At 41.1% G+C, this 14,463-nt stretch overlaps 1 protein-coding gene across 1 annotated transcript in view; it reads left to right on the forward strand.

Moving 5' to 3' along the window:
- Positions 1 to 14,463, forward strand: part of LOC126076828 (rho GTPase-activating protein 20-like) — a 46,667-nt gene that overhangs the window by 21,390 nt on the left and 10,814 nt on the right. Inside the window, exons 7-10 of the mRNA XM_049885453.1 lie at positions 1,017 to 1,084; positions 3,398 to 3,586; positions 6,266 to 6,444; positions 8,490 to 8,603. Coding sequence (XP_049741410.1) covers positions 1,017 to 1,084; positions 3,398 to 3,586; positions 6,266 to 6,444; positions 8,490 to 8,603 — 550 coding nt within the window. The remainder of the gene's footprint in view (positions 1 to 1,016; positions 1,085 to 3,397; positions 3,587 to 6,265; positions 6,445 to 8,489; positions 8,604 to 14,463) is intronic.

Consider the following 14,463-nt stretch of genomic DNA (forward strand, 5'->3'; position numbering starts at 1 on the left):
CAGTTTCACCAGACAAGAAAGAATTTCTACTTTAATAAAAAATCAGTGTTATTTGGCTCTGCCTGTTCTATGGGATTCCAGCATACTGTTCCCAGCCCCTACCTTAAAAGAAAAGATTTTTGTTAGATCTTACTTCCTATCTGAAATACAATTTTGAGCATATTTAGCTGAGAGAGTATGCGAGTGTGTGTGTATGTGTGTACGTGCATACACATATATGTGCTTGTGATAGCCTCCATAGCTGAGACCCTCCTTCATACAGGCAAGGCCATGATATCTTACCAGGAGTCAAGGGCAGGCATATGAACTATCACCAACAACTCCATTTGAAATATAATTCTTACTTTATGTTCTTCTGGAGGACTGTAAAATAATTCAGCAGAGTGTGTATGATTGAGATGTGGTTGCTTCAAGGGGGCTTTCTAGAATTGCTGGGCAAAGCCAGTGGACTTACTTACCTCTGCCCATCTCCTCAAGGTCTTTGGGCATTTGTCTGTCTGCTCAAGGCAGCTGAACTTAAGATGTTTTTCAAGTGTTCCTTTGCTCAGACATAGTCACAGCAGGCTGTGTGTCTCTCTGAGCGGCACACTTATCTGGGGAGAGGCATATGAAGACAAAGCCTAACATTCTCCAAGGAGTCCAGAGACAGCCAGAGGCAGGACTGTCAAGAAGAGATTAGACTTTTCTTTCTTAGTGAAGGAGCCTAAATGTGATTTCATATACACAGGCCACCCATAAAATGAGGGACTGATTGAGTTGTTGTCCCGTAGATCCCTGGCCTATCAGAAGGGACATAGCAGGAATCTGGAGTAGTCTGCTGGGTGCTGGGAGACGGACAGGTTGCTGAAATGACCACTGCTAACTCAAAAACTGTGGCCACCTCCATGGACTTACAGCATTTACACTGGTCCCAATTCTTTTTCTTTTCAAAAACATGGAAATGAGAAAGAAATATGCCCTCTTTCAAGTACCTACTGTGAAAGAATTGTTGTGATTTATTTATTTACGGTCTGCAAGGGCTCTGAGCGTGATTACCAGTTGTGGGTCAGTTCTGGCAAGAAAGAGGCCCCATTCCCACTCAGTGGTAAGTGACAGGGAACTCTAAGATGGGGTTGACTGGATTCAAAATTATAACTCTAAAGTCTCAAAGTATTGATTCTTTGGTTGTAAGCTTAAATATCCTTTGGAGTAAAAACCTCTCACAATATCCATTCATACATTTGATAAATAAATTATGACGCTTTACTCTATCCCAGGCAATAAATAATAACATCTCTTCATTCAGCAGCTTGTGGTCAAGCTGGGGAGAAAAATGTGAATTTTTCCTCTCTGCTTTTCCACTTGACATGCAGCCCTGTCTTGATAAACCTCTATTTTTTATGAAGGCAACATGAATTGGAATTTCTTTTTCCCGTACATCATATTTTATATTCAACTCTTGAATTATTCTGTTCCATTTTCTAACTACAAAGTAGCCTCTGTTTTGTAAGGATCATCTGAAATCCAACCAGGTCTCTCTATCCAACTACAAGTATTTGCTGAATACCTGCTCAGTGCCCAGAACTTTTCTCAGCATCATAGGCAAAATGAGATAATCACATCTAGATTCCTGAAGTCTTCTCTGACTGACTGACCTGCACTTTGCCATTTTATATTTTATACGCTGTTTTGCAGCATTTGTTCTTGAAATTATTGGTGAATAGATTACACTTCTCCTGAAATAGTTATCAGAACCATTTAGCTAAAAAAAATGTCCTTGGATTAGTAAGTTGATTTAGTGTGGTTAAAAGAAATAGAGCAAACAAAAGAAAGGAAAGGACAGGCTCTGTAGCAGACCTTGCCATGGGGCGATGGTGATAACTGATTTCCCCTAAAAATCCTGTGGAGTGTTCCCTCTTATCTATGTTCTTTTTAAATTCTTTCCACAGTCCTGTGAGGCTATTTCTGTGTAATTCAGGATGTTCCAAGTGATCTGAATAACCTAAAAACCAAGGTTTTTAGAATTCACAGATTGCATGTTCTTAGTCTCAGAATATAACAAATCAAGTACACAGCTGAGGACCAAAATCCCATTTCATATTTTGTATTAATGTCAACATCTTTGTAAAAGTCATTCTGCAATAAAATACAGGAATAAAAATCAGATGAATACTTGAAATATATTTATTTTAATAAAATATGTTCATTTAGATGAAGTGAATGTAGATGATAACTTCTAAGCTTAGAACAGCTTCAGGCACCACTGCTGACTCTGTGGAGTCTCAATCTTCCGTCATTTATGAGGGTCCTTTAACAGCCATTCTGTACACGGATTTTCATGTACTTTCACTTCTCAGTTGTGGATTAGCTCCTGGTTACCCTGATGAATTTGCTTTATTTTCTTGCTCTCATGGAAGCTTCTATGTGGCTTAGTTCTTGTTATGAACAGAGCATTCATATTGTATTTATACCAGGAGAAAAGGAAAGGCAAGAACTCACCACCTTACTGTCAGTCAGAACTAGAAGAAAGGGAGTGTTTGCTCTCCTTACAAAGCTCAATCTACATTACAGCACAGGGCCTTTGAGTATTCGATGAAGGGAAAGCCATTGGAAGCATGAAAGAGCAAAGGAAATCATTTGGCGGTCAACACCTAATGACTGAGGGTTCCTTTTCACTCTGTAAACACTGTTTTTTAGTTGGTTTCTTGGCTTCCAATACTCTGCAGCCTTACCTCTAATTCTGCCTGTGAGGGCCACCCTCACTCCAGCCGGGGAGGGGGGGCACGGTGGGGAAGGAGGGCTTAGCATAAGAGCAACTCTACCTGCTGCTCTGGCTATAAAAAAAAAATAGCATTAAGGAAATGTAATGAAATACCTCTTAAATGGACATATGTGTTAGAGAAGAGTGATCATAGTGAGTCTTGACACGTATCGTCCAATTATTTAAAGGACATTAACCACAAATGTTCATGAATATATTTACTTTTTTACTTTGATCTGTACAAGTCTGTGTAATACTGATGGTGTTTTAAATGATGAATTAAGACTGGAGGTTGGTCAAGTAATTTGCCTAAGCTGCTCAGACCTACTTAGTTTCTAGGCAGAAACTAGAAGGTTTTAAATATTCTCAGATGGAAAAATAGTAAAAGTCAACATGGTGTAGTGCTCAAACTGATCTATACTTTCCAATCAGGGAAATATGTTTTAAAGACCATTTTCTCTTTCCTTTTTTTTAAACACCTTACTTGGGCCCCTGCTCTCTGCATGGTCTCCCCTTTGGGAGCACACACAGGAGACACAGCCTTCTTTATCTAGAAGCACAGCAGGCCAGTGTGGTGCACGTGGGTGCCGTAAGGTAGCTTTGATCACACCCATCACTAGTTGGCCTGAATCTGTATGTACATGTTTCTCTGTATAGGACATGAACATCCCGATGGAATAAAAATGAGCCATATTCAAGCCACTGCACTTGTGCCACACCGCCCAAGGAGCTCCACATCTCCATCCACCCTCCAGGAGCCCTTCTTACTGGAGCAGCTATTATCAGAGATGGAAGGTTACTTTGTCCTGAAGCCCAGGCACCCACTGAGGGGCCAGGAGCAGAAAGGTGAGTCCCCTCTCCTCCTGCAGGTGTGTTCTCTCAGCTCATGTATCCATTCCTAGAAATAAAATCATAACACAAAGCTGATTCTGCATGCCAGGGAGAAGGGCAGTGTAGGTAAGTATCCAATCTTCACCAAGAATCAGACTGAGAGAAATGTCAAGGGTCTATCCTCAAGACCCAACTCACTCCTAGAAAGCTTATTTGCATTCCTCCAGGTAGTAGTTCCCTTCTCTGTATCCCCATAGCCCTTCATGCATATTTTAATTGTGTGTGTACCTATCTGTGTGTCTTATTAGAATATGAGCTTATTAAGGCCTGGAAACTCATGTTTTCCCCATCTCAGGGCTTTCCTCAGGATCTAAGCCACAGCAGAAGGGGACTTATGACTGCTTAGCTTAGACACACAGTGAATAGAAAACTTTGAGTGGAGTAGAAGAGTTTCGGAGTAGAATTGGAATCTATTCCACGCTTGGGCTGAAGTGGCCTCTCAATTCTACCTCCACAGCGAGCCACGTGGACGAAGCTCAGTTTCCCTGTGTGCTTCTGACCGAGGTCTAGACTGGAGCAGGACTGAGTGTTTATGGTTGGGGGCTTTTTAACTTTCCTTCTTACCATTCTTTTTCCTACCATTCCTGTATTCTCCCATCAGTATTTCTCTTTCTGAAGAAAATGTATTGTTAATTTGGGGAATAGTGTGGCCAGAATAGAATTCCCACTTAAAGTGTTTTATTTTTATGATAGTTATCCTATAAGCACGAAGTTTCACACATTTTATTTTTTAATATTAATACCCTATTTGCAAGCATGGGGTAACACTACTTAAATCTTGCCAGGACCCTTTAAGAAAGGCTAGGTTTCTATGAAGTTAGCTTGTTGAATTACCCCATAGTTTTCATGACAATAGCATGTATTTTCACTGGTCACAGAGGCAACATGAACTCTCACACCAGATAATGTACAAAACAAAAGGTCCAGCCAAGCCCAAAAGTCCTTTTGAGAAAGTACAGAACTCAGTTTATACTTTGCCCTCTGTTTATGTTGCAGTAGCTTTACATATAGCTTTAAATCAAGGGATAGAGCAATGTTCTTAAGAGGTATTAAAGCTAAATAACTGAATACATTTGGATAGTTTTAGAAATAATAAAATCAGGTCAAGGGGAGGGAAACCAGGCCGAGTACAACTACTTCACCTATATATCAACCTGTACGTTCAACATTTGCACATGTTGACATTGCTGGATGTATAGGAATCCCTTCCTGGATTGAAGAATGTGTTTGTTTTCCTTCAGACTTTTAAAATGATGGCGTGTGAATGTTAGGGCAGGAAGAAAGAGTCTTAGTTAGGTGGAATGGTGCCAATCCTTCATGACTGCATACCCTCTGGAGGGTGCTAAGCCAAATGGAGAAGGGGATGGGGTCTGCTTTAGTAGGAAGATACTGATGTCTTGATTGCCTCAGGCCCTCTGAGTGAGAAAAATTGTTCTCATCAAGGTTGCTATGAACCGTGCCTTGTGCTGAGGAGTACATTATACATTTCATCCATTTTAGTACTCAGTTCATGTGGTGTCATGTTAAAGTTGAGGAACCTGAAGTTCAAAGAGATTGAGTAATTTGTTCCCGTACCTGGCAGAACCCCCTGAACCAGCACCGGAAGTACTGGACCTAAGGTTATACTTGCCACATCCTAGAAAAGCCAAGTCGATGGGCATTTAAGAATATTTGGTGAAATGTTGTTCATCTGTTTATCCTCCCACAACTTGGCTCGTCTATATACTCTTTTAGCATCTGGTTCTAAGCAGCTTAAGAAAATATTAGGATACCTTATCAGGAAACATTCATAGCTGAGTAGTAGAAAAGACCTCTTTGAACTCAGGTTTTCATTGCTGACCACCTGGTCTTAGAAGAGCTCTTCTTGTTCAGCATTCCTTTGACAGGGACTGTTGGATAGCTAAAAATCATCTCTGGGTAGCATGGGTGGGTGTTACAAGAAAGAAGGCCACCTGAGTTCTCATCACACAGCCAGCATTTAAAGGTGACTTGCCAAGATCGCTGTCCTCAGGGGGAGGCACATCGTCCATGGAACTGCCTGAGGGTTGTGGCCCCTCAGAGTGAAGGAGTTACAGGCTGCCCAGGAGATGGGGTCAGGGAGGTTGAGTCATGAAGGGCAGATCTTTTTGATAAGAAAGAGTTCACAATAGCCAGGCACTCACTCAGAAAGCCAAAGAGGAAATCTAGAGGGGGGAGACTTACCGTAAAGGTAGGTGATTATCAAACTCTACTTGATTTTGATACCACATTTTGTAGCTTATCAAATGGGATCTGATTCCTCATGGATCGTATTTAACATCAGTGAACTTGTACCACCACGCATTCGGTGCCTCAGGAGGCACTGCAACAGGAGCAGATAGCACCTGTAGGAAGTGTCACCTCCAGAAGAATTGAACCTGAGTCTGATCAAGCCTCTGGATGTAACTATCCATTTATGGAATAAGGGAAAACAGAACAAGTTACCACCACGAGGATGTGATCCACCTGCCCAGGACGGGGGAAATTCTACACACTGAATGACTCCCTTTCTCTCTCTTCTAGCCCTAGGAAACAACATGCTCTGCAAATGGAAACAGTGGAAATAAGTTTAAGTGAATTAATCTACTACTTCTAACAATCTCACTTCTTCCTTAGATGCAGGCCAGAGGACAGGTGAAAAGAAATGGCCTATGGTGAACTGGGCCTTTCGGCGGAACCCCGGCACTTGCCAGGACAACGTGTGCAGGGCTCTACCATCCCCCGAGCCAGGGAAGCTCTTTGGGGTTTCACTCAAAGATGTTTGTCCCAGTGATGACCTGCCCACTCCTCTCCGGGTAGGTCTCCTTTTGGCCTTCTGTGGGCCCCTAAGGAGGGAGATTGAAGAAGGGAGAGCTCTGGAAGGTGCGTGTTCTCATCCAAATCTATTCCTAAGCAGAGAAAGCACTAGACAGTCCCTGGCTTTTGCTGAGAAGCTTTGTTATATTATTTCAAAAAATAAAAATTTGACTTAGTTATTGCGGGATCCTAAGGTAGACACAAGAGAAAGAGCTAATCTTGTCCACTCCACTGGTTTCATCAAAGACCCACATATGCCTGCTCAGATAAGTCAGAACATGCTCTGTGTTTACCAGTCTCAGAAGCAGAGGTTCCACCTCACCCTCACATTCTCCTTTCAGCTCCTTGCTTGAACTCCACGCTACTCTCAGCTTTCCCTTAGTTGCTTCTTCAGCTGAGACTTCTCAATCTTACAACTCAAAATATTTCAGGTGGCATTTGATTTTATTTCAAGTGCTTAAGTATAAGACTCAAGACCTACCTTCTGGCACATACCAATATCTTAATCCTGATAAAAAAAAAAGTCCTGATAGAATGAGTCAAATGAAATACACAAGGTTTGGCTTGTGTTGTCTCAAAGTAGTGTTTTAAACCATCCGTTTTTACAGTTATTGAGTATCTAGTATCCCTCCAGGGGCTGTACTAGTGCTTCACATGCTTGATGTGAAGAAAATCATCATCTTAAGTGCATGCTAGGTGCCACCCCAAACTCTGCAAATTTTACGGCGAATTTGGGGTAGTTATCATTATCACAACACGATGCAGGTTTTTTTTTTTTTTTTATCATTATCATCAGGGAGCCCTGGATGCACAGTGGTTAAGACCTGGGCTGCTGACCTCAAGGTTGGCAGTTTGAATCCACTAGCTGCTCCTTGGAAACCCTATGGGGCAGTTCTACTCTATCCTATAGGATTGTTGTGAGTCAGAACCGTCTCAGAGCAACAGGTTTGGTTTGGTTTGTGATTATCATCAACCCCATTTCACAAATGGGGAAAACAAAAGTTTTAATATAGGTAAGTACTGTACTTTCCCCAAGGTCACACAGTGAATAGGTGGTATAATAGATTTCAATGCCTCAGATTACCTGACTCCAACACCTATTATCTTTCTACATTGCAAGCAGAGGCCTCTCTGGGGGTAGGGGTAGTTGGGCAGGTAGGGTGTCAGTCCTGTGCTCTGACTACGTGCCCTGGGCACCACTTGAGGCAGGGTGCCAGGACAGGTTCTATTGGCCACCACAGTTTCCGTGGCCAGCTAGGAGAGATTTAACACTAATTGCCCTAGGCACTGCTTTCCCTAGATAGGCCCCTGACTGCAAGCAGGATACATGAAGATAGAGAATAAGAAAATGAAGAAGTGAGAAACCAAACTAAACCATTGCTATCAAGTCAATTCTGACTCATAGTGTCCCTATAGGACAGAGTAGAAGTGTCCCATAGAGTTTCCAAGGAGTACCTGGTGGATTTGAACTGCTGATCTTTTGGTTAGCAGCGGTAGCACTTAACCAGTATGCCACCAGGATTTCCAAAAAGTGCCAAGAGGGTTTAATTGGAGAAGGCTATCTGGTTTTTGAGCCTGATTTTGAAAAAGGAAAGGAAATACAAGAAGTAGGAATGGGGAATTCAGTTGCTTAATGGGGGATAAGCAAATGGGAAAAGAGTAGGGCAAGATTTCCACATTTGGGGAAAAACACCCATATTACAGTGAGAAAAGAACGGTGAGGTAGGAAGGGGAGGTTTAATAGAAACCTTAAAGTAGACATAGAAGTTTGATTTAAAAGCTTAAATTCATTGAAAAAGGAAAATCTGAATAAACCAAGTGTTTAAAGTGTTTCAGTGTACGAATGTTGAGTGGACCAATGAATAGAAAATATTTCTGGAGACACCAAAAAAAAAAAAAAAATCTAAAGAATTTACTTAAGTTCTTCCAGCTTCAGCCCCGTGCTCTCTTGTAGCCTAGCGCTAGCTGCCGACAAGGACAAGCTTGTGCTGAGGCCTGTGTGTATAAAATTCTGCATATTGTCTTTTCCTTTCCTTCCCCCCAGGATACGCTTGTCTTTCTTAACCAAAAAGGGCCTCTGACAGAGGGCATCTTTAGAATATCAGCCAGTGTCAGAGCATGTGGAGCCCTCAAGCAGAAACTAAACTCAAGAGAGAAGGTAAATTGGGAGGATGAGTCGGTTTTGGTCATAGCGTCTGTCTTAAATGTAAGGAAAGTTCTAGCATCGTCTTCACAGATTGTAGCTCTAAAGAAATATGGTTGGCTTCCTTCTTCATATTTGGCGAAGAACCATAGTAGGTATAATACATTCAGAATTTGAAAAACTGAAAAACATAGCAGAAAGATAAGGAAACTTCCTTGGGTGTTAAAAGCACACCACCCTCCCTGCCTGAACACCATGTGCAAAAACGTAAATAAATAAAAATTTCAAAGCATGTACTTATGCACACACAAGCATCCTACTTTTGAAGAGTTCGTCCCTGGAAATGATGGCAAAGTTTCCAAAAGAAATTTCTTTTTAAACTTTTGAAAATAGTGACAAAAATTTACCATAGTAAGGAAATTTTTACCTTATGATGGGTCAAAAAATGCTTGGTCAATGAGACTAGAGGGACCTGGGAGGTCACGGTCCCCAGATGCTCTGTTAGCCCAAGACTGAACCATTCTCCAAGCCAACTCTTCGGACAGGGGACTGGACTGGATTATGGGACAGAAAATGATACTGGTGACAAATGAGCTTCCTGGTCCAAGCAGACACATGAGACTATGTGGGCAGCTCCTGTCTGGAGGTGAGATGAGAAGGCAGAGGGGGACAGGAGCTGGTTGAATGGACATGGGGCATACAGGGTGGAGAGGAGGAGTGTGCTGTTCTCATTAGGGGAAGAGCAGCTAGGAGGACATAGCAAGGTGTGTATAAGTTTTTGTATGAGAAACTGACTTGATTTGTAAACTTTCACTTCAACTACAATAAATAAATAAATAAATGCTCAGTCAGGCCACCAACAGCTCCACTGGTTTTATCATCATTCCTTCCCGTTCTCTTCATGCCTTTCACTTTAAAAGTGCCATAGGAGTGATGCTACCATCGGGCCTTCTTTCATCTTGACCACCTTCGACATTCTTCGTTAATACATGTTATGCTTAACCTGCCACGCGGTAACCTGCTCTTCTCAGATGCGTTGCTCTTCACATCCTTAGAGATGCCTCACATGTTTTGAAAATAGAACCTACATCCAAGAGCAACTTTAAACAAAGTCTTGATCCCAGAACAGCCTCTGCAGGCCTGCTTCAGGGCTCTGTCCCCAGCATGGCAGAGATACAAGGAAGACAGGGTAGAAACAGGGCCCAGGGCCTCCAACTCAGGCTGAGGCACAAAGATCAAAAGTGCCTGCCCTAGACATAAGTAAAGAAGAACTTTCTACATTCCCTTTCCAGTCAACTGGCCAGGTGCCCATTTAATATTATTTCATGACTTTATATACAATCAAACCTGTCTAGATAATTGGGGCATAAACGGCCATTTCTTGCAAACGTGTGTCTTGGTCCATATTAAAATATATAGCAACAAATATTCTATCACTGGTATGTACCCACTTTTCTCTATCACCCTCCTGCCACTAGCTTTTAACAAGTTGATTAGCATAAATTAGCCAGCTCCCCGATCAAAAGGCAGTGGCCCCTTACTGTGAGACTTCCACCAAGACAGTATGCAGAATTCTTCATGTACCAACAGCCTAAGCTGAATTTTTGCCCTATTGTTATTGATTTATTTTTTTTATTAACTTTTATTGAGCTTCAAGTGAACGTTTTCAAATCAAGTCAGTCTGTCACATATAAGTTAATATACATCTTACTCCTTACTCCCACTTGCTCTCCCCCTAATGAGTCGGCCCTTCCAGTCTCTCCTTTTGTGAAAACTTTGGCAGCCTCCAACTCTCTCTATCCTCCCATCCCCCCTCCAGACAGGAGATGCCAACACAGTCTCAAGTGTCCACCTAATATTAGCTCACTCTTCATCAGCATCTCTCTCCCACCCACTGTCCAGTCCCTTTCATGTCTGATGAATTGTCCTCGGGGATGGTTCCCGTCCTGTGCCAACAGAAGGTTTGGGGACCATGACTGCCGGGATTCCTCTAGTCACATCCAGACCATGAAGTATGGTCTTTTTATGAGAATTTGGGGTCTGCATCCCACTTATCTCCTGCTCCCTCAGGGGTTCTCTATTGTGCTCCCTGTCAGGGCAGTCATCGATTGTGGCCGGGCACCAACTAGTTCTCCTGGTCTCAGGATAATGTAGGTCTCTGGTTCATGTGGCCCTCTCTGTTTCTTGGGCTCTTAGTTGTCGTGTGACCTTGGTGTTCTTCATTCTCCTTTGCTCCAGGTGGGTTGAGACCAGTTGATGCAACTTAGATGGCCACTTGTTAGCATTTAAGACTGCAGACGCCACATTTCAAAGTGGGATGCAGAATGATTTCATAATAGAATTATTTGCCAATTGACTTAGAAGTCCCCTTAAACCATGGTTCCCAAACCCCCGCCCTTGCTCGGCTGACCTTTGAAGTATTCAGTTTATCCCGGAAGCTTCTTTGCTTTTGGTCCAGTCCAGACCAGTTGAGCTGACCTTCCATGTATTGAGTGTTGTCCTTCCCTGCACCTAAAGCAGTTCTTTTCAGCCAATTAATCAGTAAAAAAACCGTCTCCCTCCCTCCCTCCCTCCCCACCTCGTAACCACAAAAGTATGTGTTCTTCTCAGTTTATACTATTTCTCAAGATCTTATAATAGTGGTCTTATACAATATTTGTCCTTTTGCCTCTGACTGATTTCGCTCAGCATAATGCCTTCCAGGTTCCTCCATGTTATGAAATGTTTCACAGATTCGTCACTGTTCTTTATCGATGCCTAGTATTCCATTGTGTGAATATACCACAATTTATTTACCCATTCATCCGTCGATGGACACCTTGGTTGCTTCCAGCTTTTTGCTATTGTAAACAGAGCTGCAATAAACATGGGTGTGCATATATCTGTTTGTGTGAAGGCTCTTGATCTCTAGGGTATATTCCGAGGAGTGGGATTTCTGGGTTGTATGGTAGTTCTATTTCTAACTGTTTAAGATAACGCCAGATAGATTTCCAAAGTGGTTGTACCATTTTACATTCCCACCAGCAGTGTATAAGAGTTCCAATCTCTCCGCAGCCTCTCCAACATTTATTATTTTGTGTTTTTTGGATTAATGCCAGCCTTGTTGGAGTGAGATGGAATCTCATCGTAGTTTTAATCTGCATTTCTCTAATGGCTAATGATCGAGAGCATTTTCTCATGTATCTGTTAGCCGCCTGAATATCTTCTTTAGTGAAGTGTGTGTTCATATCCTTTGCCCACTTCTTGATTGGTTCGTTTGTCTTTTTGTGGTTGAGTTTTGACAGAATCATGTAGATTTTAGAGATCAGGTGCTGGTCGGAGATGTCATAGCTGAAAATTCTTTCCCAGTCTGTAGGTGGTCTTTTTACTCTTTTGGTGAAGTCTTTAGATGAGCATAGGTGTTTGATTTTTAGGAGCTCCCAGTTATCGGGTTTCTCTTTGTCATTGTTAGTAATGTTTTGTATTCTGTTTATGCCTTGTATTAGGGCTCCTAGGGTTGTCCCTATTTTTTCTTCCATGATCTTTATCGTTTTAGTCTTTATGCTTAGGTCTTTGATCCACTTGGAGTTAGTTTTTGTGCATGGTGTGAGGTATGGGTCCTGTTTCATTTTTTTGCAAATGGATATCCAGTTATGCCAGCACCATTTGTTAAAAAGACTATCTTTTCCCCAATTAACTGACACTGGCCCTTTGTCAAATATCAGCTGCTCCTACGTGGATGGATTTATATCTGGGTTCTCAATTCTGTTCCATTGGTCTATGTGCCTGTTGTTGTACCAGTACCAGGCTGTTTTAACTACTGTGGCTGTATAATAGCTTCTGAAATCAGGTAGAGTGAGGCCTCCCAGTTTCTTCTTCTTTTTCAGTAATGCTTTGCTTATCCAAGGCTTCTTTCCCTTCCATATGAAATTGGTGATTTGTTTCTCTATCACCTTAAAAAATGACATTGGAACTTGGATCGGAAGTGCATTGTATGTATAGATGGCTTTTGGTAGAGTAGACATTTTTACTATGTTAAGTCTTCCTATCCATGAGCAAGGTATGTTTTTCCACCTAAGTAAGTCCTCTTGAATTTCTTGTAGTAGAGCTTTGTAGTTTTCTTTGTATAGGTCTTTTACATCCTTGGTAAGATTTATTTCTAAGTATTTTATCTTCTTGGGGGCTACTGTGAATGGTATTGATTTGGTGATTTCCTCTTCGATGTTCTTTTTGTTGATGTAGAGGAATCCAAGTGATTTTTGTATGTTTATCTTATAACCTGAGACTCTGCCAAACTCTTCTATTAGTTTCAGTAGTTTTCTGGAGGATTCCTTAGGGTTTTCTGTGTATAAGATCATGTCATCTGCAAATAGAGATAATTTTACTTCCTCCTTGCCAATCCGGTTGCCTTTTATTTCCTTGTCTAGCCTAATTGCCCTGGCTAGGACTTCTAGCACGATGTTGAATAAGAGCAGTGATAAAGGGCATCCTTGTCTGGTTCCCGTTCTCAAGGGAAATGCTTTCAGGTTCTCTCCATTTAGAGTGATGTTGGCTGTTGGCTTTGCATAGATGCCCTTTATTATGTTGAGGAATTTTCCTTCAATTCCTATTTTGCTGAGAGTTTTTATCATAAATGGGTGTTGGACTTTGTCAAATGCCTTTTCTGCATCAATTGATAAGATCATGTGGTTTTTGTCTTTTGTTTTATTTATGTGGTGGATTACATTAATGGTTTTTCTGATATTAAACCAGTCTTGCATACCTGGTATAAATCCCACTTGATCATGGTGAATTATTTTTTTGATATGTTGTTGAATTCTATTGGCTAGAATTTTGTTGAGGATTTTTGCATCTATGTTCATGAGGGATATAGGTCTGTAGTTTTCTTTTTTTGTAATGTCTTTACCTGGTTTTGGTATCAGGGATATGGTGGCTTCCTAGAATGAGTTGGGTAGTATTCCGTCTTTTTCTATGCTTTGAAATACCTTTAGTAGTAGTGGTGTTAACTCTTCTCTGAAAGTTTGGTAGAACTCTGCAGTGAAGCCGTCCGGACCAGGGCTTTTTTTTGTTGGGAGTTTTTTGATTACCTTTTCAATCTCTTTTTTTGTTATGGGTCTATTTAGTTGTTCTACTTCTGAATGTGTTAGTTTAGGTAGGTAGTGTTTTTCCAGGAATTCATCCATTTCTTCTAGGTTTGCAAATTTGTTAGAGTACAATTTTTCGTAATAATCTGATATGATTCTTTTAATTTCAGTTGGGTCTGTTGTGATGTGGTCCTTCTCGTTTCTTATTCAGGTTATTTGTTTCCTTTCCTGTATTTCTTTAGTCAGTCTAGCCAATGGTTTATCAATTTTGTTAATTTTTTCAAAGAACCAGCTTTTGGCTTTCTTAATTCTTTCAATTGTTTTTCTGTTCTCTAATTCATTTAGTTCAGCTCTAATTTTTATTATTTGTTTTCTTCTGGTGTCTGATGGATTCTTTTGTTGCTCACTTTCTATTTGTTCAAGTTGTAGGGACAGTTCTCTGATTTTGTTTCTTTCTTCTTTTTGTATATGTGCATTTATCGATATAAATTGGCCTCTGAGCACTGCTTTTGCTGTGTCCCAGAGGTTTTGATATGAAGTATTTTCATTCCCGTTGCATTCTATGAATTTCCTTATTCCCTCCTTGATGTCTTCTATAACTCAGTCTTTTTTCAGGAAGGTATTGTTCAGTTTCCAAGTATTTGATTTCTTTTCCCTAGTTTTTCTGTTATTGATTTCTAGTTTTATTGCCTTGTGGTCTGAGAAGATGCTTTGTAATATTTCGATGTTTTGGATTCTGCAAAGGTTTGTTTTATGACCTAATATGTGGTCTATTCTAGAGAATGTTCCATGTGCGCTAGAAAAAAAAGTAT

This window comes from Elephas maximus, chromosome 5, assembly GCF_024166365.1.
Source record: "Elephas maximus indicus isolate mEleMax1 chromosome 5, mEleMax1 primary haplotype, whole genome shotgun sequence".
Taxonomy (NCBI): Eukaryota; Metazoa; Chordata; class Mammalia; order Proboscidea; family Elephantidae; genus Elephas; species Elephas maximus.